The 27,225-nt window shown below is 43.1% G+C and overlaps 1 protein-coding gene across 3 annotated transcripts in view; it reads right to left on the bottom strand.

The window, feature by feature from the left end:
* Positions 1 to 27,225, bottom strand: part of KIF26A (kinesin family member 26A) — a 134,804-nt gene that overhangs the window by 58,155 nt on the left and 49,424 nt on the right. For all 3 annotated transcript variants that reach the window (XM_043516716.1, XM_038407528.2, XM_038407530.2), the window contains 2 exons: positions 25,650 to 26,150; positions 6,549 to 6,715 (listed from right to left, as the gene is read on the bottom strand). In XM_043516716.1, coding sequence (XP_043372651.1) covers positions 6,549 to 6,715; positions 25,650 to 26,150 — 668 coding nt within the window. The remainder of the gene's footprint in view (positions 1 to 6,548; positions 6,716 to 25,649; positions 26,151 to 27,225) is intronic.

Below are 27,225 nucleotides of genomic sequence, written 5' to 3'. Positions count from 1 at the left end.
AAGAGACATATAGTATGCAAGAAATAACATCTCTCATAAGCTAATTTGGGAGGAAGAAAAGAAGATGGGCTATTCCAAAAATCTACTACGATAAAGATTTAGGAAGGATTACTTTAATATATTGTTGTTCCTCTCCCATCATGTGATCCAGCCTCTTACACTAAGGGTTTAAATCCCACTGATTCTTAAACAAACATCCTGCCACTGCTCAAATCTTACTTCAGTCTTGTCTTTCTGTGTCAGGGCCAGCCACAGATGGCTTCATTGAAGTAGAATTCCTATCGAGGAACACAGAAATCACCACAACTGTCACAAGTCACAAACAGGCTGAAGTCACAGATTAATGGTGATTGCTTCAGTTTTTAGGGGGCTTGATTTTTCTCTCTCAGGGGAGTGGTGTTTTCCGTTTTGGTAACTAGGCAATTAACCTCTCCCGCAGTGCACTCTAATTCCTAACCTCTTCTCTCTCCCTTTCTCCTTCCTGCTCTTGGAAATTACTTATGGTGCTCCCTCTCCCTGAGGTGTTCAGTCAACAAAAGTTTTACATCTTATAACAGCCTTATATGGTACCCCCATAAGAAACAGTGTCAACAGGACTGGGCCCACTTAGTAGTACTGTAACTATAAAGAGTTTCATTCAGTAAGAACAAAACTTTTCATATCGCTTTCTTTAGAAAAAAAAACAGCCAGCCAGGCAATGATTATAAATGGTCAGACTGCTAAAGCTAGGCAGACTTCATTCCCTGACAGTTCTACAAATACTAGACTTCAGATCTGTTCCACTGTACTTTTCTTAAATCTGATCAATATGGACACAATTATACTCCTCTTATACTAGGAGCCTCTTCTCTGAAGTGAGAACAGAAGTTGGCTCTGTATCTCTCCTTTTTATTTTGTTTTATTAAAGGAAAGCCTTCTTACACTGCCAGTTTCTTGCTGGAAATCTGTTATTTCTGCCAAACCTTGTAGTCCTTACTTAGGTAACACTCCCATTGATTACAGACTGCAGGTTCTGACAGTTTGCTTATATTAGAAAGACAAGGTGGGGGAGGTAGTATCTTTTTTTGGACCAGATTCAAGAGAGAAGCTTTCGAGCTTACACAGAGCCTCTTCTTCAGGTCTGAATGTGACAAGAGTCCAATATTGGTCAAAATGTTTTTCTTGTAATACAGCAAGGGATGAGGGAATATTAAAACTGACTTTATTCTGCGAACACACTTGCATCCACGTTTTTTAATATTTGGTTTTGATTTTGGATACTCAGCACCTCCACTTCAGAGATTTTTGTATTTCAAGCTGATGAATAAAATGTCAAAATAAATACAAAAGCAAAACACATAATTAAGCTTGAAGAAGTTGAGCAAGCAGGTAAAATGAAAAAGAGCTCTTTACTCAATATGCAGATTCAGATTGCATATTTATTAACCAAAGAAATGCATTCTGATACAAGGGCTATTTAAATTATCTTTATTTGGAATCATGCATATATTGTATACCCAGAAAAATATTTTGCTGCAGAACCTAATTATTTTCCCCCACCTGAAGCCATGTTCTCCTGTTCACTATCTTCAGAGCAACTAATTGTGAACTTACAAATATAGGGTTACAATTTGGAGTAAGGAACAAACATAAGCAAAAAAACACAGTATAGATGACTCTCCCCTCTCCCCAGGCATGGTAAAGCATACAATAATGAAAAGGGGAGAGAGCAACACTCAGTAAAGATGCAGATTTTAATGTCACCAGAGATTCCAGAAGGTTGGAGCGGGCTGTAAATCCATGAACCAACCAGAGGCTGCCCAAACATGCCTGCATACCTCTAGCTGGCCTTCCTGACTGAGATAAATGTTGTTTCCCTAAGAACAATAATACTGAGCCTGATCCTGGAAATATTTGTTCATGTGAGAAATCCCAATAAGGGAATGATACTACTCACCTCGGTAAAGGTAGACTCATTATTTGGGATTTATTGTATTTCAAAGCAATTTAAACTACATCTGCAATATGCTAAAATTTAGCTTATAGGCATACTTTTATTGATCTACTTTATTTCTATGACTAATAGAATAGGTCTTTTTCCCAAAACTAAACAAGAAAGACTTGAGTGAAGAATTCCAACTGCCAGGAGAGCTGGTCAAAAAGAAGGAAAATGATTTTGCACAAACCCACAAATTATTATTAATAATCATATTTATTACAGTCATTTCTAGGAACCAACCATGAACAGGGCCCAATTGCATGAGGCACCATACAAACACAGGGTAGTAGACAGTCCCTGCCCTAAGATGCTTACAATCTAAATAGGCAAGACAGACAAGATAGGCAAAAGAAGTAGAACATACAAGCAGAGCGAACAATGCGATGGCAGCAAACAACATATTGGTGCCATTATTCCTCTCTGTTTTATTGAGGGGAGAATGGTGTTTAGTTGTGAGGGGGATTAGCTAAACACAAAGACAACAGAAGGAAGAGGGGACATAAAAGGAAGGGAGTGAAGGGAATACGGCAGGGAAGAAGAGGAAGGGGAGGAAACTGGAGGGTATGAAAGGCAAGAATAGAATGAGGCAAAAAGATTGAGGGAGGAGGCGGGTGGCGATTAGAGCAAACAGCCCATCAGCACCAGGTGTCTGACCAAAAGTATAAAAAAATACTCCAATGACATCAATAGCCAGTAGTCCCTGATTAAGCAGGTGCTCAGGTCAGCTTCAATCTCTGTCTGGCTTTATTTCCTAAATATTACATGGCTGGGGGATTTGAGGTTGGTTCTGCATGAGTCCTAGCCCCCAAAAGGGGGATCTCCTTACCCAGTTCTGGGACCAAGGAATGCTGGAAGGAAGGGGTGGCCCTGGGCAGCACTACCTGCTTTAACTGCTTCTGAAGTTGTTTCTGATTCACAGCGTTAGAAATTAACCTATTTTCCATTTTGGGGAAATTTTCTGAAATATTTTAACCTAAATTTTTATTAAAATTATATTTCAAGTTGTTTTTAAACATTTTTGTTTGCTGAAAACCTGGTTTTCAGTAAGAGAATGAAAAGTTTTTGTATATGAAAAAATCCTAAAATAATTTCAATAAAACTTCATTGCAAATTTTGATAACTGATCATTTTTCAAGAAGTTTCATTTTTGATAAAAAAAAGTCATTAAAAAAGAAAATTCTGCAAAAAAATTTAAACTCGGTCTGTTATTTAGTTAACAATTGAACAAAAGACATTCTCCCAAGGAATAATGATAGGGAACAAGCAGCATAACTAATGGATTTTCAAATGTTTTAGCCAGAATTTAAGTGCTAAATTGGTAACATTTTGATTCAGTGGAAACAAAGATGGATTCATAGAAAGCATTTAGAGCTTGATCCAAAACCCAGTGAGGTCAATGGGAGTTTTTCCATTGACTTCAACATATTTTGCATCATGCCAATAAAAATCATTAAAGAAGAAACCAGGGTTAAAAAAAAACAAACCAAAACAACATTCTTAAAGAGAAGGGAATTTATCTGGACAGTTGCCTCCCCCCCCCCCCCATGATTTCAGATATCCGAGACTGAGTAAAAAAAATTTTCTCCATCAAGTCCTACTTCTCTGTCTTCTGGAGTTTGCAGTGAAGTTATCACATTGTACTTGCATAAGATTGTGTACATACAAACTTGCACTGAAATAAATCCAAAACAACTTGAACTAAATCAAAGTAAGAGTGCCCACACACAGAATTTGCACAACGAAGGGTGTGAATTACCCTCGAATATAGTTATTTTGTGTGTAGAGCAGTATGTTATCTGTAGTCATAACAGGACACAAATTCAGACTAGTATTTGTCTTTAAATAGGATCATGGAAGAAGAGAAGTGTGACGAGTTGCTCGCCTACTCCGGAATGCCACATGATGTACTGGGGTCCCACTGAGCCCGCCCATTCCACCACTGAATTGCGGGTGGAGTGATATATGCATACAAATAGGATCATCACATTCAGAAAATCATGACTTTTCCAATGATATCTCACATGACCCATCTTCCATAAAACATATCTTAGTTATTCCTTTTTCCTATCATAGCGATATATTTCTATGAAGAATCTGAGGCGTAACGTCACAAGAAGTTGGCCTGGAAGAAGCAAAGGCTTCATTTAAACTCAAATACATCAGAAAATCTGGCAAAAAGATATCGAAAGGAGAAAAGAAAGGATGTTCTGTGTGCATTATATTAGCGAGTTTTCCCAGCATGAAAATTTCTTAATACTATTTGAAAACTTGAACATTTAAACACACTGAACTTTCCCAACAGAATGTTACAAATTGAATTTTGTATAGAAAAGAAATTGAAAAGCACAAAGGAGTCCCTGAAAGTTTGTTTTGGGTTTGTTTGTTTTTTGAACTTACTATCTGCTCAACAGTTTTCCATTTAACCAACATTAGCAATTATAGCACCAGCATTTTCACCAATATAGTTCAGTAATCATTTTCATAATGAACCCCTACTGTGAAAACTCTGCCAGTTGGTCCTAACAATTTTATTACAGGCTATACCTTGAAATTCAAGCTTTTAGCCTGAGAGCCTATTTTTGTTACCATTTACGGGGGAGGGGAATGCTATTTACAGGCATATGTTATGTTACTGCAGCAGTTCTCAAACTGTGGGTCGGGACCCTAAAGTGGGTCACAACCCTGTTTTAATGGGGTCACCAGGGCTGGCGTTAGACATGCTGGGGCCCGGGGCTGAAGCCAAAGTCTGAGCCCTGCCGTCCAGGGATGAAGCTGAAGCCCGAGGGCTTCAGCCCTAGGTGGCAGGGCTCAGGCTTTGGCTTCAGCCATGGGCAGCAAGGCTCAGGTTACAGCCCCCCCCCGTCCCAGGGCTGAAGCCCTCAAGCTTCAGGTTTGGACCCCGTTCGGCCCCTCTGCCATTCTTCAATCCCCCTTTCCAGGGTAATGTGGTAATTTTCGTTGTCAGAAGGGGGTCGTGGTGCAATGAAGTTTGAGAAACCCTGTGTTACTGTACAACAACCTAAATAAAAAGTGTTTTTCATTTTTCCCAAATAATTCCAAATGTCAAAATTTAGACTTACCCTTTGGGGTAGATGGGAAGAAAAAATAGCTCAAATATGGATGCATGTTAATATGGTACCACTATGAGCAAAGTTTTCATAAGCAATATTCACATGTGGAATGAAGGGTTTGCTCCTTTGGTTATACACACACATATCATCTTGTAGATATGTAGTGTGTAAGGCCAGAAGGGACCAATATGATCATCTAGTTTGACTCCCTGTATGGCACAGGCCAGAGAACTATCCCAAAATAATTCTTAGATCAGCTACTGGACATGCATGAACAAGAACAATGTCTGGTTTTACAAGTTATACTATGGTACATGTCAGCATTTTGGATAACACAACTGAGTTCTTCATGTACTCATACAAAAGCTGGATTGGCATAAAGAGGGACAGCCTTGGCTTCAGTCTCATTAATAATCCACAAAGTTTTAGTACTTCTTTTGAGGAGTTTCTGAAAATGTATGTCAATTGTGTGCACACATAACATTGATGACTGAACAAATTATAATAGAGGTAGATGATGTTCAAGCTTCTCTTCTCAGTTCTGCCAGTACAAAGCAGCAAAACCCCTGCTCAAAGGAAGCCTATCATGTGGTGGATTTGTTATATGTAACTATACCCATTAGGTCTCCAGAAATAAAAACATGACCTCAGCAATGGTGCAAGACCAGTGTCCGGAGAGGATGGTTACCTCCCTTCTCAGCAATTGCCACCACACACTAACATGAACTGTTATTCAATGTACATTGGCCAAACTGGACAGTCTCTACGTAAAAGAATGAATGGACACAAATCAGACGTCAAGTATTATAACATTCAAAAACCAGTTAGAGAACACTTCAATCTCTCTGGTCACTCGATCACAGACCTAAGAGTGGCTATCCTTCAACAAAAAAGCTTCAAAAACAGACTCCAATGAGAGACTGCTGAATTGGAATTAATTTGCAAACTGGATACAATTAACTTAGGCTTGAATAGAGACTGGGAATGGATGAGTCATTACACGAAGTAAAACTATTTAAGTGAGCTGTAGCTCACGAAAGCTTATGCTCTAATAAATTTGTTAGTCTCTAAGGTGCCACAAGTACTCCTTTTCTATTTCCCCATGGTATTTCTCCCTCCCACCCCACCCCCCACTGTTCCTCTGATATTCTTGTTAACTGCTGGAATTAGCCTACCTTGCTTGTCACCATGAAAGGTTTTCCTCCTTTCCCCCCCTGGTGATGGCTTATCTTAAGTGATCACTCTCCTTACAGTGTGTATGATAAACCCATTGTTTCATGTTCTCTGTGTGTGTGTATATAAATCTCTCCTCTGTTTTTTCCACCAAATGCATCCGATGAAGTGAGCTGTAGCTCACGAAAGCTTATGCTCTAATAAATTTGTTAGTCTCTAAGGTGCCACAAGTACTCCTTTTCTTTTTGTTATTCATAGTGGAACCTTCAATTTATAACCATGGAACATCCATTAGCAATTATGTAAATTGTAAAGGTGAACACTACCTTATGAAGAATGAAGCCGCAGCTGAAGTACCAGCACAGGCCCCAGCAGGAGCAACCAAACTCTGCGAGGTCAGTGAGCCACCTGTTCCAGTTTGGTCACAGTTGTTCTGCCCTGAGGCGACGTGAACGTTAGGACCTTCCCGTCCACCCTCTGTTGCCGTTTCTGCCTGAAGAAAAATTTTAAAGATACATATGCGGATGTATACATATGAACATAGATTAAATGTATGACAGCCTGTGCTTAAAACATAGCAACAGCAAGGAAAAAGTAATGAAGGTGGACAAGCATGCCATAAAGGACCCTGCAGTGGAGAAGGTTAAAACCATGACCACAGCAGACAAGCAGAGTAATACGAAGACCCTTTCTTCTGGGTAATGCACAGTTAAACAGTTTGACAAGCATGAAGAAATGGAAAACGATAAGCAGAACCCTTTTGTTTTACTGTGTTATTTTGCGGCTGGCAGAACTGTTTATCTGGTTCAGTTATAACTGTCAGGAATTATTTCTCAGTGGCACATCAACTACGAGACCTATCTGTTTAAAATGAGCTAAACAAACAAACAGTCGTATTTGTAACTTGCTTCCATATGAGCAGCCATGAGAAACAAGTAAAAACATCAATTTTTTAAATAAAAAACCTAAAGCCTCTGCTCTGCTGTTTTTCCAACATCATCCGTCTCAATGGCACAAGTATGTTACATTTCTGTCTCCTGCAAATGGTATCTCTGCAAAGAACAAGAGTGCCTGGGGATTAATAATTTTCAGTGTAATGTCCCAAATCAGTGGTGTTTGGGGGAGGTTTTGATTTGTTTGGAGTTTTGTTTGGTTGGTTTTTTGGCCAAAATATCATAGAAATCTGTATTCTGAAACAGTGTCATGTAAGTATCCTGATACATTGGCCTATTAACTCTTCCATTGCCAAGTTTCATTAAGTTAGTTGTGATGTCCATGACAGTCTGCAAAAATACACAACCACAGAGCTGGAAAAGTGTTCTTTTGGGGAGAACACGCTGTATTTCCAAGAGTATAAAAGGCTTAATTAAAGAAGACACCACAATAAATATTTGTTAGAAGAGTTAATTGCTTCATGTATGATAATATAGGATGTTTCTGTCATTTGAAATACTACTCTGACATTTACAAACTAATTAACTAAAATAAATTCAGGACAAGGAGACAGCCTTGTAATGCAGCACAAATGCAATTAAATACTCCCTGGGATGCCACCAAATGTTAAGTTCTAGGCCACCACAGATCAAGTTTTAGAACTATCTGCTACACAGAAATCATAGTGCGTCCACACTTACAGTAAATACCTCAGGTTTGCATCCGATGAAGTGAGCTGTAGCTCACAAAAGCTTATGCTCAAATAAATTTGTTAGTCTCTAAGGTGCCACAAGTACTCCTTTTCTTTTTGCGAATACAGACTAACACGACTGCTACTCTGATACCTCAGCTTTGTCACACTCTGAAAAATCCAAACTGAGCTTCTCTCATCAAAGTGGGAGTGGCAAAATTCTTCAGATGTCAAGCAACTCCTTTCCAGTCAGTCACTTCACACCAGAAGTGCTGCATGGAGTTTCATTGCAGGCCCAATTTTCAAAAGTGCTAAGTGCATCTTGGCAGGTTCTGGGCACCCGCTATTCCCATTGAAGTCTAAGGATCGGACACTTACAGAGTTTGGGTAGTGGGGTTTGTTAAGTGGTTGATGCTTTTCCCCATAGCAATTCACTAAAAACATTTTTATAGACTGATTTAGGAAACTTGACTCCAAGAAAGAATCTTCCAGAAGGCAATCCATAAATTCCATGTAGACCTTTTGTTACTACAAATTAAAACTATAGGGCCAAAGCCTGGTCCCCATTGAATTTCACAGAAATTTCTTCATGGAGTTCTATAGCACTGGAATTTACGCAACAGTGTTTTGTGGCTAGCAGGAGAATCATACATTTAAGTTGCAAATTATTACAGAAGAAGCAAAGATTTATGAACTACTGGATTTTCTGGGCAGACACTTCTTAATCTAAAGCTAAAAGTGAAATGTGCACAGTTAACATGATACTTCATGGAATTTCAAGGCAACAGATAACAGAGATTTATGATAAAAAGAAAAGGAGTACTTGTGGCACCTTAGAGACTAACAAATTTCTCTAAGGTGCCACAAGTACGCCTTTTCTTTTTGCGAATACAGACTAACACGGCTGCTACTCTGAAACCAGAGATTTATGATGACTCAGTAGAATCTGTTGACTGGATAACCTTTTTTTGCACCACCTTTCTAGTCTTACAGTAGGTCGCATCTCTTAACAGCTATTCATTTAATACAGCTCTATTGCTGAATGAGATATTTTATGTCTAGTATGCATATAATGAAAGTGGATTTATCACACCTTTTTTGAAGCTATTATAGCATGTGGCCCTATACAGATAATGGATAACAATGCAGATATATACCCACCAGCTTTTACCCTTTTCAAAATCCACAGGCCTAAACTTCCAAACCTGCCTAGTGATTTTGGACACTTCAATTTTTTGAGTCCCCAACTTGAGAGGCCTTAATGGGGCCTGATTTTCAGACAGCAGATGCTCTATACTTGCTGAACATCAGTCCCCCCCAAGAGGTCTCCAGTTCAGCACACAAAAGTTGCAGTGCCCAAAAGGTCGCTTTGAAAATTTAGCCTGCAGGTGCCTAGTTAGTGAAATGATTTTACTCTTTGCTCTTAGAGAGAGATTTATATCAACGAACGACAGGTGGGATTCAAAGGAGAGTGCACTGATTCTTGGAAAGGAAAAAAAATTAGAACGAGGCATGCACGATAAATTAATTAGTGAAATAATGTATTTTAAAGCTTAGGATTCATTTCAAATAGTGTTTGCACCATCCTGAGTCAGCATGCCCCCTTGTGGGGTCCCAGAACTCAGGCTCCAGCCCAAGTCAGAACGTCTACACTGCAGTTTTACCGCCCCATAGCCCAAGTGCAAGTCAGCTGAGACAGACCAGCTACAGGTTTTTAACTGCAGTATAGACATGCCCTAAGTGACTTAGGAGCTTAAATTCCATTGACTTCATTAGACTTAGGAGCTAAGTCAGTTTGAGTCTAAATCCCAGCCTAAGTGCCTAAATCCCTTTTGAAAAATGATACTTAGACATTGTGACGCTGAGCACAACAATGCCTAAATACCTTTAGAAATTTGGGCCTTGGGCTCTTTTTAAAATGTTGCCTTAAGGGCCAGATTCACTGCTCATTGATATCTATGAAAAAACTCCCACCTAAATTAACAGGCATTGGACCAGGCCCTAAAAGTATTATTAGTGTTAGAGAACAGTAAGCACTACTAGTGTTTGGCACTAGAAGTGGTCTGCTCCTGAAACGTTGATTCTAATCAGGGACTGACTTCCCATTCCTTGGCTCTGCTGATGGGTCACAGGAGACCAGAACTGATTGTAATAAGTGCTTCACACAGGGGCAGGCTCAGCATCCACACAGCAGGGAATGCTCCCAAAGATGGACACTCACAACCAGCCCAGGAAGCCTGTTAGAGAGAATGTCTTCTAACTAAGTGTGAAGCAAAGAGGGAGGGGAGGGAAGGTACAGAAAGGGATGGTGGCAATATGATTGGGAGAAAGAGAGGGGGGGGTAAGGGGGGGAGGAGGGGTTAGGGAAGGCAGAGAACAAGAGTGTGTATAGTGTCTACTGGTCCTGCTAGCAAAGAAATTCTCTAGACCATTCTCTGATAAGCAAGTTGAGAGGCAAAAACGGAGTGTGGGAGGAGAGAGAAGCCAGAGATGAAAGAGGAAGGAGAGAAAAGCAGAAAAGAAACAGAAAGCACAAGGAAAGGTGGACTAATGCACAAGTAAGTTCTGCCAGTGCCAGCCATCAGAGAAAAGAAGTATTGCTGATTCAAGAAATGACAGTTCAGGCATTAGGAAATTGAGCAGGTCCGAGTCACTTGCCCTAAGGTAGGAAAACTAAAAACAAAAAACTTGGGGAACCTCCCATTCACTGCAATTTGTCACAAATAACAATTTCAGGATAATATCAACTATGGGCCCTGAAGGATTAAAGCAAGATAATGAAAGGAGGTGTTGCTTTTAAATCGTGAGAATTACCTCATCCACAGTGCTCTTCTGAAGGATGTATTTTGAAAATACCATTTTCCAGGGGAATGGGAGCAGGTTTGTTGATTGTTGGGGCCTTTTTTTAAATTACACAAGTCTGCACAAGGAGATGACTTCAATAGGCTGCTGAAACGGAACTGTGCCTTCACTGTTTACTACATTTTCATAAATCATTCATGATCAAGTGCAGAAATCGCAACCTTGTCATTTTGTGTTACTGACTGCACTGAATATTTTAACTGCCATAGGCTTCTGCTCCACAAGATTAATGGTTCCTTATAAAAATAAAATAAAAATCTTAACCCTTTGGAAACGGAATAATCCTCAAGGGAGAGATTTCCACAACTGCTCAGCATTGGATTTAACTCCACTCCCTCTATAAGTCACACACCCATTGACTTTAATGAAAGCAGAAGTAGGCCGACACGTCTGAAAATATTACCTCATGTGTTTTACACTTCAGGACTGGCTGCCTGGGATTTTGTAGGCGTCTCTAGAAGGTGCTGTGGCAGGGGAGAAAGCTGGCCAGTGGCTGGAGCAACCAGGTCGGGACTCCTGATCTGCCCTCTCGCTGTGAGGAACCTCCCTTGGCCTGTGCAAGACCTGCTGGATCCCAGGGCCAGTCATGAGGACATGCACACAGCAAAGTCACAAGCAGTGCTCTTTGGCCGTGGTGCTCCTGTTGGAAGTCAAATTTTCTGAGCTGCAAATAGCAGCCATACATTTTGTTTTTTAAATTAGAAGATTGAAATACGATAGCGATGGGAGTCTTAAAGAGAGTATAGGGTGAGCACCAGGAACCTGGGGAAGTGAAGAAACTGAGGCACCCTAGCAATTCTTGCATAGCCTCTCAGTGTTCGGCTGATATATTCCTATACAACCCACCCCAACTCTCACCCCAGTTAGCAGCAGAGGAGAGTTGGGATGGAGCTGCTGTGAGGGTTTCTATCTTAGGTATTCATAGGGTGCCAATCATAGTAATAGCCAGATATCAATCACTACCATAAGGAGGTTTAAAAAAGACGAATTCAGAATTGATGGCTCAAACTCCAGCTACTTGTCTTCTTTAATATGCTTGAAAAAAGTCCTTCTAATTCTTTACACAACAACAGGGAGCAGGCTGGTTTAAGAACATAACAGGCAGTTCCATTGTGGCAGAGGTAAAGGTTTTGCAGCAGGTCTGTTGAAGCAGGTGGAAGATGGGGCAGGCAGGAGCCTAAATCCATCCAACATAGATGGGGAAAGAACTAGCAAGGAGATGTCTAAATGGGCAGGCAGGGAGTCAACCAGAATCAAGTGGGGAGGGATTAGCAAGCAAGGGGGTAGGGAGGGAGCGGCTGATCCAATTTGCTTCAAGGGGCAGAACAAGCCAAAGATGGTGTCACATGTTCCCACCCCTCACTCTGCAGGTACATTCACTAGGGTTCTGGAGCACCAGGGAATGGAGCCCTTTCTCTGTATACTAATACATGGATCAGTGCTCTCTATTGCGACTGTATGGCAGGAGCTCAGGAAACATCTGCCTAGTTTCAAATACATCAGACTTTTCCAAAATTACATTGTAGATAATTTCACAATACAGTATATCAGATATGCAGGTTCATAAGATTTTGTCTACCTATAACCAAAGTAAGTAACAATTACAGCTCTAACAAGCTCTTAACTTATTAATAAAAGTTTGAGGTCCAAAGCCAAAAATTCATCCAGAATGTTTCCAGTCTCTGGACCTGACCTTTGTCCATTGTTTTATAGATGCCAAGGCCAGAAGGAACATTGAGATCATTCAGTCTGACCTCCAGGATAACACAGGCCACAGAATTTCCCAGAAATACCCAAAAAGCCAGCCTGTTGTTGCTGTGCTCCAGTGGAATAGTAATTGTAAAATCATGTGCATAAACTGGCACTGGGGACAGAGAAGAAACAAAAGTTGAGATATAAAAGCTTACACAGATGAATAAATTTGAAGAAAACCAGAAAGGAAAATCCCAAGAAAAATGGATGGAGGTATAAGAGAAAGGAAACAGATACGATTTCTAAACATAAAAACCAAAGGTAGCTTCATTTAGGAGAGAATATAAAAAAAGGACACAATTGTCCTCTCACTTAATGCAGTTTTACATACATGTAACTCTACTCACATTAATGGAGTTATTCCTGATTTACACCAGCATAAGTGAGATGAGAATTGGACACAGTTTCCTTTCCAAACACTGGGCCAATCTTGCAAGAATTCTGCATGCGGAATTCCAACAGAAGACAATGCGGATTTTGTATGTGGAGCTCTTGCAGGATTGGGCCTGTGGTTTTGCATTGGAGTTGGGGGGGGAGGGATCCCTTTAATCCAATAAGTTCCACTTTAAAACTACAGTGGCGACAGCTAATTAAATTGTCGAAATTGCTTGGCCTAACAAGTTTGCCTCTTACATAAGCTACTGTTTGTACATGAAATAATGATAAATAGTTTTACCCAAAAGCAATTCATGCTAAAACTCTATGACCTACCACCATTAACTGGAACAAATGTGATGTAAATTGCTATCTGGGTAATTCTCAGACTGTAAACCTTCCTTTCCCCCAAGCATGGATGAAAGGGTGCACATAGTTTGGAAGTGAAATTTCTCCCTTTCAGACTGATGTAAAGGTATCACGAAGTAAATGCCCATTTGAACTGAAACATGTTTGGGATAAACTTTTTACTAATGTGTTTCCACTGGGACTTGTTATAAACTAGTAGGGCAGTTTATAACTAAAATACACTACTGTAGCTGTTTTACAACCTGCAGCTGTGCTGTGCTAACAAGAATACCATCTCCCGTAATTTGTGCCTAAACCTGCAGTGTCAACCTTTTATGTGCATCACACGTTCTCTGAGAATCAAATACAGAGTTATCCCAAAAAAGGCACCACTGCCAGCTACAAATAGGAGTTTAACACACCTCGCTATTGTTTCATCTTGAAAATTACATCAGAAAAAAAAAAAAGCAGAGGTAGAATTTAGTAGAAATAGGAGGGTCTCTCCACAATCTCACACAGCAGTGCAGCAAGCTACCTCATACGAGATTCAAAATCGTGAGCAAACTCAGGGCCCTCAGAATTTGGATTAATGTTAGTGATTGAGGGCTCAGTCCTTGCACCCACTGAAGTCACTGGGAATGTTGTAACTGAATTCAATATGTGCAGGATCAGATGCTGAGAGCACAGAAGTGGGGCCTGATTCTTCACGGTCATGCACTTTGGGCCAGATTCATATGCCCGTGCCGGTGTAGGGATGGAGAGGAGACAGCTTGTGTCTGCCTTTGCTTAGGGTCTACGGGGGCTATTCCTGCCCAGCACAGGCTAGGGCAGCTATTAGGGCTTGTGCCTCTGCTTCAGGGATCCCAATGAGGTCATAGGTGTAGTTTTTGGGGGGTGCAGGGGGGCATTGCTCCCCCAAAAAGAGGAAAGGCGTAGGGGGGGTCACATTCCATTCCCTCCCCCCCATTTCTGTGAGTGCAGATCTTAGGGTTGCCAACTTTCTAATTGCACGAAATCTAACACCCTTGCCCTGCCCCTTCCCCAAGGTCAGTCCCTGCCCCACCCCTTCTCCGAGGCCCCACCCCCCCCACTCACTCCATCCCCACTCCCACCGTCGCTCACTCTCCCCCACCCTCACTCACTTTCATTGGGCTGGGACAGGAGGTTGGGGTGAGAGCTCCAGCTGGAGCTGCAGGCTCTGGGGTGGGGCCAGAAATGAGGGGTTCAGAGTGCAGGAACAGGTTCAGGGCTGGGGCAGGGATTTGGGGTGCAGGAGCGGGCTCAGGGCTGGGGCAGAGGGTTGGAGTGCAGGAGAGGGTGAAGGCTGCAGGCTCCAGGAGGGAGTTAGGGTCCAGGAGGGGGTGGGACAGGGGGTTGGGCTATGGGGGGTGGTCATGGCACAGGCTCCAGCCAGGCGGCGCTTACTTCAGGCAGCTCCCAGTCAGTGCCTACCTGCCTACCCTGGTTCTGCGCAGCTCCCAAAGCGGCCAGCATGTCCAGTTCCTAGGCAGAGGGGCTCTGCACACTACCCGCGCCCACAGGCGCCGCCCCCATCAGCCACAGTTCCCAGCCAATGAGCAATGCAGAGCCGGTGCTCAGGGCGGCGGCACTGCATAGAGCCCCTGTGGCCACCTCTATCCCTAGGAGCTGAACATGACAGCCACTTCTGGCAGCCATGTGCCACTAACTGGACTTTTAGCAGCCTGGCCAGCATTGCTGACCACAGCCATAAGAGTCCCTTTTCAACCGGGCATTACGGTTGAAAATCAGTGCCTGGCAACCCTAGCTGAGCTGCCCTGGAGGGCCTGCTCTGCTCTACCCGAGTGGGATAGGTGAGGGAGAGGGGCTCTGTGCTTCCCATGCTGCCCCTCCTCCTGCCCCAGCATGTTTTGGCTGGCAGGGAGCAGAGGGGCTGGGACGGAGCATCTGTTCTCCTGTGCTCTGGGTCCCTGTCTCGGCAGCTGGATGCCACCTCCTGGGTCCTAGTGCCCGCCTCTCTACTGTACAAAGGTGAATGCCTGCAGGGGGAAGAAAGAGTGGGGAAGCAGGTGGGATAGGAGATGGAATGGGGCAGGGGAAAGTAGGGAGAGGATGGGGAAGAGAAGGGGAATACAGGAATGGGGGGGGGAAGCAGAAGCTGGCCATGTGGAGGCCCCTTAGCAGTAGCAGCAGCCCCAGCAGGGAGGTGGCCACAGCTGTACCACAGCAGTGACATGGCTGCAGCAGCCCGGTGCTGGGTTGGCCACCGGCAGCAGCTGGGGCTCCTCTGTTAAGTCAGAAAATTCCCTCCCCATCTGAGCACCAGCAACTCAGGTACCACTCTAGGCAGGGGAGAGAGCCAGTGAGCCAAGGAAACTGGCTTCAGTATTACTCCTGGGGGAATTCTGCACCAAAAAATTAAAAATTCTGCACACAATATTTTTAAATTCTGCAAATTTTATTTGTCAAAATAATACTACATAATCATGCCTTCTTTCAAAATACCTGTCAGCAAGTATGCCTGTAACAATACAAACACACACAAAAATTCCCCCAGGAATAAAGCATTAAAGAAACCTCTATGGACAACCCAGTTCCTGTTTCCCTCCCCACCCCCCAGAGTCCAGCCAGGAGGCCATACCCCCATCCATTACACCTGAACTCCCTCCCCCCTGAACCCAGCCATGCCCCCCCAGCTCAGACACCCTCCCCCTACTGCCCAGAGCCCAGCCATACCCCTCCCCCTATTGCCCAGAGCCCAGCTGTCCCCCACTCCCACCCCAGACACCCTCTCCCTGCCACCCAGGATTCAAAGGGAGAAACAGCCTGTTACTGGGCCCCAGGCTTGTGTGGAGTTTCGTTTGCACCATCGTCTCCTTCCCTCAGGGCATGCTGGGCGCTGCAGCTGCTAGGAACTCTAGTCTCTCCCCCACTCCTACCCCCTGCAGTGTATTCTATCTGCACACTAGTCTCTGCCAGGTTCAGCAGCCAGTAGTGGCAGCCAGCAGCACTACAGCCCATTTCTGTGTGGGAAAGGAAATTATATGCAAAAACCATTAATTTCTGCAAAATTCTGCATTGCGCAGTGGTGCAGAATTCCCCCAGGAGTATCAGCATGCACATGGGTGTGTCCACATGTGTATGCCCACTTCCCCCCCTCCCCACCAATATAGAGGTCAAACTATGCCTATGGCAGGGGTGTGGGGCCACCACAGTCACTACTTCTCGTTCACCCCCTGAAATGTCTGCTTCTCCTCTAGGCTGCCCACGTCCTTGCTTTGGAATGCCGCTGAGGCCAGAGCTGCTGCAGAGGCTCCCCTCCAGGGCATTCCCTGGGGAGGAATGGCTATGCCTGTTCTACAGCACTGAAGCTAGCACAAACAGACTATCAGGCATTGAGAAATCTAGCCATTTGTGTGGTCATTTGCACTTATGCAAAGTGGGTGTAAAACGCCAGCACTCTCATTTAGCAGCATTCTACAGCCACTTCACACTGAGGTAAATCAGCTCTGTGCCACTCAGTATCCAGCAGGAGCTCTTTTTTACCTCTACCAGCTGATTAACACATTGTTGAATAAACTCTGAGAAATCTGTGTGCCCTCCTAGATGCCCTGTATAAACCTGGCACCCTCAGATTTAGAATCACAGAGGAAAAGGTAGCCCCAAATGAAAGGAGTCCCCTGCTGGATCTTCCTCATTTTCAAATCACTGCTTTGTGGGGGATGGATTCCAAACAGTTCTCAGTAGAGTAAACAAAGCCTATGCTTGAATAACTGGGACCTGTCTGCCACAAGAAAACCTCACCTGACATATTTTATCAACACACATTAGAAATTAATGCAGCTTCCCAAAGCCAAAATGTGGCTGCTTCACTGCGCACTATGTTTTAAACTATCACTATGGTCTCAATTAAAAATGGACTGTTTGCCCAAATCTGCAGCCCACGGTTTCTTGGCTGACTCCCCTGCCTACACTGACAGAAGTCGGTAGTTGAAAGCAAAGGGAGGCATTTACATGCTTGAAATAATATACATTTACATCAGCTTAGGATTTGTTTTCCTCACATAAGACAAATCAGAGCAAAGGCCTTTCCATTAGTGTAAACTTCCAGTAGCCTGATATTTCTTAAAGGGAAGGGAAGGGAAGAAAGATGATCATGTATGCAAGGCACAGGACTTTGAATCACGAGACCTGGGGTGGTTTGCCCCTGGCTCTGCCACAGATTTCCCATGTGATTCTAGGCAAGTCACTTAATCTCACAGTGCCTCACTCCATCTGTAAATTGGAGACCACAATACTTTCCTACTCGAGAACATCCTCATTAATATTGTGAGGCGCTCAGATATTCTGATCATGAGCGGCACAGAAATCCCAATAAAGAAAATAAAAGGCAAAAATGGGAGACACTCATTCCTAATTTCTATTTTGATCATGCTTGGGCCTGTGTGTTAAAATGTAACTACTTTAAAGAAAACAATTTTAGGGACCAACCTTCATGTCAGGTACCAGAGTACATGTCACTGTGCAGCTAATATCTTGCTTAAAAATGTACAAGCTCTGGTCATCTGAGGGGAGAATTGGGCCCTTAGCACACACACAAAGCTACTAAACAAGGCTCTGTGACAGGCCTAAAATTTATGCTGCCCTCAGGGCTACATGCATGCTGATTCCTCACTAAATCAGCCCACCCCAAGAGAGTTTGGTCAGTAGGCAAAGCCATCAAAGAGAAAGAACACTGGAGTTCCAAGGCAGGGGATGGACAGTTCATATGCGTGCAGTGCAACTCCTTTATCATCAGTGCCCTCCTTATTTAGCCCTCTAGAGCCAAGCAGCTTGTGGAATTTATTACAGCCCAAGAGCTCGATTAACACAGATACACAGCGACTTAACAGTTCTTGATTGGGGTTGTGTTGGTTCTTTTTAAAACCAGACCAGAGTCTTTCTAACCTTGGTATGTTAGCAGGCGGTGCGGAAACTCGCACATGCCTCCTCCAATCACCGGAGAGGGTCAGAAGGGGAGGGTATCAAAAGTGATGCAAGGGATCATGGCCAATGCATGGATGGACAAACTGTCCCTTCCCCACCCAGTCATCAGAAGAAGAGAGTCCCTTCCCCTATCTATCCATCCAACTATTTACATGGCCCTCACCACCATCCCATCTGAGTTCCTACTCTGATACATCACTTTTAGTTTGAGAGATGTGACAGAATGGGTGCTGAGCCTCTCTTTGTCCAACAGCACTGAGCTGTCAGTCAGTAGCCTTCCCAGTCATCATGTGGCCTCTTTCAAATTCTGCTCTGAAATAAGAGCATGAAGTCAGACAGGAAAGAACCTACTGCCCTGTGTTAGGACAAGGGATTTGCTCAGTGAATCTTCTGATGTCATTCCCTCAAGTCTGATTGCAAACATATGGCAACTGGGCAAGGCAGGATGACTCCATCCCCTAGAACATGGTCAAATTTGGGCAGCCAGCCTTCATGGCTGCACAGCTGGGGAGAGCCTTAGAGAGTCAAACTTAAAAGAAGGGCTAACTTTGGAGAAGAACTAAATATAAACTCTGTATAAACCATATCTTTGTGTAACACAGTTAAGAAATATACATAGATTTACTTCTCTAAAAGTGTTATATTTTTAATCTTACAAGTACTACTTTAAGATTCAAGGCAAGCCTCTAATTATTGATTTAGTTACGCTGGGAAATTACCTCATCTTAGTCTTAAAATTCTATTTAAGCGCCAAATAATCTCATCATTGATTACTGTGAGTGTATTTTAAATATATATCCATTACCTCCCCAACAATGAAATAAGATCAATAATGCACATAAATGAAAAAGGAACTTAAATGAATACATTAATGCCATTTCAACTAGCATTATTATATACACCATCTAGAACCATGCTACAACATTAACAATACAATAAATCTTTTTCAATTAACATAGTTGGTTTGACGCCATGTTCTGTAGACCAGCAATAAATTCCATTAAATATACATATATGAAATGCATGAGAAATTTAGGCATTCTAGCTACATACTGTAAATTCTCTCTATTTTTTTAAATTCAATGGAACTGTCATTTTGTAATGGCTTTTTATATCCGAGTTTCAATAACTAAACCAAAAAAAGTGTCTACTACCATGGTGTTTCTGTCCATGTTACATAGCCCTGATATGTATCATAGCATTCCACCACTCAGGAATGCCATGATTCTGGTGCTTAGATGCTGGGGCAATGGTGTGTTTCACAGGCCTTTTAAAGAGTATGTTGAGGATTCAAGCCCCTCAACTGGAGTAGTGTGTCCAGTTCTGGATGCCACATTTCAGGAAAGATGTGGACAAATTGGAGAAAGTCCAGAGAAGAGCAACAAAAATGATATAAGGTCTAGAAAATATGACCTATGAGGAAGACTGAAAAAACTGGGTTTGTTTAGTCTGGAGAAGAGAAGACAGAGGAAAATTGATAACAATTTTCAAGTACATCAAAGGTTGTTACAAGGAGGAGGGAGAAAAATTGTTCTTCTTAACCTCTGAGGATAGGATAAAAAGCAACGGGCTTAAATTGCAGCAAGGGTGGTTTAGGTTGGACATTAGGAAAAATTTCCTAAACTGTCAGGGTGGTTGAGCACTGGAATAAATTGCTTAAGGAGGTTGTGGAATCTCCATCATTGTGTATTTTTAAGAGCAGGTTGGACAAACGCCTGTCAGGGATAGTCTAGATAATACTTAGTCCTGCCCTGAGTGCAGGGGACTGGACTAGATGACCTCTCGAGGTCCCTTCCAGTTCTATGATTAGACAAGTGAGAAAATGTTGTTCCATCTATAAAATTATTTTTCTCCCATCAAGCGCATCCACCAGTCCAGACCCAAGACTACTTGTGTCAAGTCCTCACAGGTCTGAAAGATTTTTTCTTGTGTAACACTGACAGACCCCAGTTGTCATAGTGGGGGACTGAACCTGGTACCTCTGGAACTTGGTGCATGAGCCTCTACTGCAGAGGTGGGCAAACTTTTAATATGGAGATATACCTATCTCACAGAACTGGAAGGGACCTTGAAAGGTCATTGAGTCCAGTCCCCTGCCTTCACAGCAGGACCAAATACCATCCCTTATTGTTGCCCCAGATCTCTAAATGGCCCCCACAAGGACTGAACTCACAACCCTGGGTTTAGTAGGCCAATGCTCAAACCACTGAGCTATCCCTCCCCCCTATAGGACTGTCCTTCCTGCCCTTGAGCTCCCGGCCGGAAAGGCTAGCCCCCCCCGGCCCATCCCCTGTTGTCCCCATCCCCCGCAGCCTTAGCTCGCCATGCGGCCAGCGCTCTGGGCGGTGGGGCTGCGAGCTCCTGCCGGGCAGCGCAGCTGCAAGAGCCGCCAGCCTGCCCCGGTGCTCTAGACTGCGTGGCGGCATGGCTGGCTCCAGCCAGGCAGCACAGCTGCCAGTCCTGGTGCTCTGAGTGGCATGGGAAGGGAGTGAGAGTGGGGGGGGTTGGATAAAGGGCAAGGGGGCAGTCATGGGACAGGGAGCGGTTGCATAAGCGTGGGAGTCCTGGGAGCCCTGTCAGGGGGCCAGGATGTGGATGAGAGTGGGCAGTCAGGGGACAGGGAGCAAGGAGGGTTGGATAGGGGTCGGGGGCCAGGCTGTTTGGAGAGACACAGCCTTCCCTACCTGGCCCTCCATACAGCTTCGGAACTTCGATGTGGCCCTCAGGCCAAGACGTTTGCCCACCTCTGCTCTTCTGCACAAGCTAAACGCCATACAGCTCTTACCTAAAGTTGTAGAGCAAACTCATTAATCTCTCTCTCTAAGTGGTCTCAGAGCCACTAAATGGGACAGAACACCATACCCAGGTGTGTGAGTTACATTTGCACCAAGCGCTCAGATAGAAGCTGATGAGTTCCAGATGACCCTGTCAAGTCAAGTCGATTATTATACTGCACCCACCTCTGAAGAAGGGTGCCTATTGGAGACTGACCCTAGGAGACAACTTCCAAATATCCATAAAGCATATAAATAGTAAGTATATAAATAGTTACAAGTGCACCAATTAGAGGGAGAGGACAAAGGAGAAGAGAGGTGAAGAGGCCTCTAAACTGGTGGATGAGCTAGACATAAAAGACCAATAAACAGCCAAGATAAAACTGTCCTATTTGTAAGGTCCACATATCCACCTATCAAAAGCCTTACTACCACTGGGACATGAGTGGTAGGAACAAAAATAGGTAAGTAAACCAAAATTAAGAGAACAAAAAGCTAACACTGGTAGCCTGCAGTACACAGTATCCAAAAGTAGAATATTCAGACAATGAAATGTTGTTGTAATGCTTGGTGAATAACCAAAATATGAACAAAGTAACAGCTTTGCAAATTTCAATAAGAAATTCTATTTCTGACAATACTGTTATATAGTCCTACTGGAAATACCACTACCGTCTTAGTGGAATGGGCTTAAATGCTTTGAGGCGTCACTCTGTTAGAGCCAGTGTAAAACTCCTTCATATGCAAATTAAGTCATGTGAAACAGTGACCTTCACACCTTATGGGATGAAAAAAGTTTTGGGTTTTAGACAGATTCTGATCTAAAAAATGTGATATTTGATGACCGTTCTGAGGTCCAGACTCTGAAGCTGGATTTCTTTCTCATGGGGAAGATTGTAAAAAAGGGAGTGGGGTGTTCTGATCAAATCCAATGATTAGTTGATCCGGGGATCATAAAGGAGCACATAAGTAGTGCAAGTGGCTTATGACAAAGCAGAAGAAATGGAAACTGGCTGGATGAATAGGAACAGGGAAGGTCCCTGCCAAATCAGTTCAGCAAAGGAACTACATGGTTAAAACCTCTTGGGTGAGAAGAGGAAGATTCTCCATCGGGATGTATATGTTATGATACACTTGTTGAGTGAGAAATTCTGCCTTCATATGTATTCACCTAAATCCCATTCAAGTAAATAGGAGACTCTTGCCTGAGAATTCAAGGACAGACTTGAATTGTGATTAAAATAACCGGGCCAAATTCTCAGATGCAGTAATTCAGCATAATTTCTTTGACTTCAATAGACCTATACTGATTTACAACCAGCTGAGGATCTGGCCGTGTCTGGCTGATCTAGCAAGGTACTTAAACACATGCATAATTTAAGACATATGAATAATTCCACAGACTTCAACTGGACTAATCCTGTGTTTACTGATAGGTGTGTGCTTAAGCATCTTGCTGAACAGGGGCGTATATTTGGTCATCTTATTTTGCATGTTACTTCTATTTTTCTAATAGTCCAATTTTCCAGTTCTCCCACTGAATTTTTTAAAGCAAACGAGAACCGGGGGATCCACGAGCCATTTCAAGGGGGCCGCGAGCCCCGGTGACTCAAGCCCCGATCCCAGGCACCCCACCCCAGCAGGGTTGAAGCCAGGAGGCGTCGGGATGAAGGCCAGAGCCCCGAGCCCTGGTGCTCCCTGTGGAGCAGAAACCCTGTGCCCATAGTGAGCAGAGTTGGCAACATGGAGGGCAATCCCCACCTTCCAAACTGCAGCACAAGAGCTTGGCAGTCCTGGGGGCAGCTCCACACCTCTCCTCCACCCCCTTCCCACCGCCTGGCCAGGTTGGAGGCAGGAAGCCGGAGCTGGGCAGTGCAGGGCAGCTGCTGCCATGGAGCAGGCAACGGCAGCATTCCCTTGTCTCCAGCTCATACCCCAGGTTGAAGCTGCTCCTCAGCTCCCAGCCCCTTTTGTTCCTGCAGCGGCAGCCGGTAAGAGCCCCCCGAGTGGGGAAGCCCAGCTCTGTGGCTGGCAGACCCCTCCGGAAACAGGGACCGCAGGGTAGTACCCCCTCCCTGCACCCTGAGCTGTCCTCTGCCAGCACACCACCCCAGCTACCCCTCCTCCCTGAGCTACCCCTGTCTGCACACAGCCCCAGCTACCTCCTCCCTGCCCTGAGGCCTCCTCACTCCCACTAGGCCCTGGAGTTTTATAGCATAACGAGAGGGGCCTCAGAGAGAAAAAGGCTGAGAACCCCTGAACTAGAAGCTGCTAAAGATTTAAGAAGCTGCAATATTTTTGCAATATAACCAGTACCATTTGTTTCTATTCAAATCCCATGTCACGTTGTTTATGTTTTGGCATAAAATGCAAGGGAAAACAATTTGCTGTAATGTTTTTACTGCACTGGGGATAGCTACATTAAACTGGTTAATGTAGTATATAAATACATTTACCTGAAAATGTACAGAAAGACATAACTTTTCATGAGTCAATATATTTGCACATTTCTAAAAGGTTTATATATATATTTACATTGATTTATTAGCATCCTGACCAAATTCCAGCATAGGTAAATCACATTTGGCATACCTGAACTTCCCCGTGCAGTTCTTCATTCCTATTCTAAACTTTTGTGTAGTGATGCTATGCATTGATGGACTTTTGTCACGTTTCACCCCAGAGGTGAAATTGTATTCAATTTGTTAGCTTTGAGATAAAAAGGACTATTAAAAATAATATTCACACTCTTCAACAGCCAGACACAAATCAATTGTCTTAGACTTATATCACCCCAAAAGTTGTTCACCAGCTGTCCAAACTACTGATCATCTCTAGTTAGTCAGTAGTTTTTTTTTTTTTTTAAACTGTTGACCAGAGAGCAATCAGTTGAAGCAACTGATCACAAGACCCTATCTCACAACTGAATTGTATCTGCATCTTTTGAACCTTATTTTATTCTGTCCTGGTTCCCAAACTGTTTTTCCCCCCCAATAGTTGATCCTGCAACACATAACATTATAATTTATACAGCACCCAAAGTCTGCTAGATGCTTTAAAGATGCATCACTGTCCCAAAAGTTTACAATCCGAGTTCCAAACCCATATAAGAACTGCAGCAATTACACTAAACACTGCATCTCATAGGTGGGCATTATTGTGCAATACTTTGAGTTTGAGAGGGGTATTTAGGAAGGAACACTTTGATTTGAAGATTATTGTAAAATATTCATAATTGTTCTGTCTCCCAGACAATATTTTTACTATATTGTCCTTGAAATTGGTCATGCGTGAAAAATATTAAAATACGGAAAACATGTTCGTACATAATGGATCTCATCATACTCTATGAACATACACTCTGAGCCTCTTTTATCTGTAACCTTGAAGGGTTACCCCTCTGTACACAGGTCCCTGTGGCTCTTAGGGACAGGGCAGGGTAGGCACCCACTATGGTGGCCCAAGAGACCCTCCAGCCTGGTTCCGGGGTCAGTCAGGGGACAGGAGGGGGGATGGATGGGGCAGGAACCAGTTGTTAAGATTTTGGCAGCTCATCACTGGGTAAATCCATCTGACTTCCATGGCGATACTGCAGATTTACATCAGGATAACTGAGATCAGGTGTGTGTGTGCGCGCGCGCGCGCACTCATCACTGAAAGTCAGCCCCCTCTAGGATGCAAACATAGTAGTCCTTCTGTAACTGCAATATTACACAGCAGTGTTTTTAGAAGGCAGTGTTCTGCTGAACTTGGAGCTCAATCAGCTGAATCTACCAAACAATCTTGGGCAGTGATTATGTACAAGGATGTAGACTGATATACAGTAGTATGCCAATCTGAAATCTGTCCAGAGTCAACAGCTCCAGTCTTGCAAAATCTGCTGCAGGATATTTAAATGGCCACCAGTAAACTTCAATTTGTATAGATCTCATCTGAATGGGGGCACCTCCAGCTGCAGAATGATGGGGTATTAGGTCAGTATGAAAATTTTACTTTAAAAGAGTGTCACCTACATAGCAAACAACTTTTGGTCTGTTTTCTTGAAGGTCTTTTAATGACCAATACAGATCATACAAAATTGGTAATGGACACTCTTTTCAAGGTAACAAACTTCTCTATACGGCTTTTTTCCAAAGACAGATTTTCCATGTTATAGAGAGATGCATATAATACAGGAGTTGTTTAAAAACAGACATCACAGGAATTCAGAGTCAAAAATATGATCTTAATGAGCACAGAGCAATATATGAACATTCTGAACAGCCTTCTTCTGTAGTAGTAACTGTCCTACAATAAATTAAACTTCAGAGTTCCTATTTCTCCACTACTGTATATGAATAACTTCTACTACAGTCAACAGGGCTCCAGAAGTTCAGCATCATACTCAGAATGATGAGTCAAATTCATCCTTGGTATAACTCCCCTGATGTTTATGGAGTTACGCCATGGATGAATTTAGCCATTGGTGCTTTTAAACCCAGACACCTTGTGTGTGAAAGTTAAGATCACCATCTGTTATAGGCAAAGCTGAAATGTGTGCAAAGAGATTTGCAAAAAGGTTGTTCTATCACCTGAGATCAGAAGCAAATTAACTGTTATATATGCTGGAAAAAACCATCATTTTAAAGCTCCTTTCAACTCTTAATTTTTCAAGACATGGTTCATAGCAATTTGAGCTGATTCCCTAAAAAACTAATAATCTTTTTATCCGAGTTGCCAGTACTTACTAGACAAGCTTGGGGAAGAAAGCTGTTCACCCTGGAGATACTCCACATCCCCTCAAGGTATTGCTGAGCCTGGATAGTCACGGAGCTCAAAGCACCACTGAGGCCGCTGGGAGCCACAGTTACTTGAACACTGGAGTTTGGAAAACTGCTTGTGCCTTGAGGCCATCCAAGTCCCTTCTTTCTCTCTGTCCCAGAGAAAAGATTTGTTGATTTTCCGGACTGTCTACCCACCTGCCCAGAAACAAGCGGCAAATCCCTTTGGGATGACACAGTCACCATCCTTGGTAAGACACTGGTCAATGCTCCAGAACTTTGAGGGAGGCCAGGTACTTCTTGATAGCTGGCTTGATTAAGGGTATGGATCATTTGAATGGCTTCCTGCTTCAGCTGATTCAGGTGGGTGGCGCAAATTTCACATCTGCTCTCTCCTTCATTCCTGTTTTTCTGTAAATAGTCAGGCACTTGAAGCTTATCAAAAATTAAAGCTGATAATCTTGGGTCCTAAAGAAAAAAAAAAAAGGAGAAAAAAGAAAATCAGTCCAAGACAAGCACAGAAAAAAGGAAATACAGTCTACAACTCACTCTTCATCCTTAGTGGTACTTGTAGTGAAGGTATCTTGCTAACTCTTAGGCTTCAGCTGAGTATCCTGGCAGACTCGCAGCCCGTAACTGATTAATCAGTGTTAAGGAGCTTCATTTGTATAACACCCAGCATGAAAATTATTATCAGAGTTTAACAGTGGAACTCGTGGTGCACTTGAAAACTACTCATCTACTTACCCTTCTAATTAACTCTCCTTTTGAAATGTGCCCATGTTTTTCAGGCTCTGCAACAATGTTGTTATGGTGCAGACCCAACTAATATCATAATGCATTTCAAAGGCATGCAATCATCTTAAATCCATGAAAATTAGACCGCAGAGTACTAAACAGATTAAAGCGTAACCTGGTAAATATTTTGTGGTCCTTGCCCTCAGTGTTGAATAATCAAGTAGCATCAGAATTAGTTTACCAGATACTGACCGCAGTTGGCTCCTCTGTTAGTTGGGAACTACATTTCTGAAAATTGTGATCTAGGCGATGGCAATATTTCCTTACGCTACAACTGCTTTGATGAAAAATTCATTTGGAGCCTACCGCAACCTTCAGAGGTGGGCATGCCAAGAAGCTGATTTGAAAGCAACACCTATTTTGTTTCCACTAAATAAGCTTTTCTCTTTCAAAATCATTCCATGCCTGTCCAGACACTTTAAAACCCATCGCTGTGCTTCCAGTTCAGAGATACAGTAACCTATCTCCTAAAACACACAACTGCCGCTCCTCCCCAACAGACTATTCTAAGGATTAGGGAAGAGACTAAATCCAGCTCTGTTGTTAATCTGCTACCAAATACCTAATGCTGTGCAACAAAACTGACCAACTTCAAGCACGCATGTTGAGTTCTCCAGACAATTAAGGGTTTAATGGAAGAAAGATCACAGAGCAGCCCAAGGTTTATTTGTTTAATTAAAAAAAAAAAAAGCAAAAAAATGTTTAATTTGCTTGTTAATGATGAGGGCAGACAAAGCTAGTGACA

The sequence above is a fragment of the Dermochelys coriacea genome, chromosome 6 (genome assembly GCF_009764565.3).
Source record: "Dermochelys coriacea isolate rDerCor1 chromosome 6, rDerCor1.pri.v4, whole genome shotgun sequence".
Lineage (NCBI taxonomy): Eukaryota > Metazoa > Chordata > Testudines > Dermochelyidae > Dermochelys > Dermochelys coriacea.
Note: the sequence above shows the minus strand (reverse complement) of the source record. Positions and strands in the feature narration are given on the sequence as shown.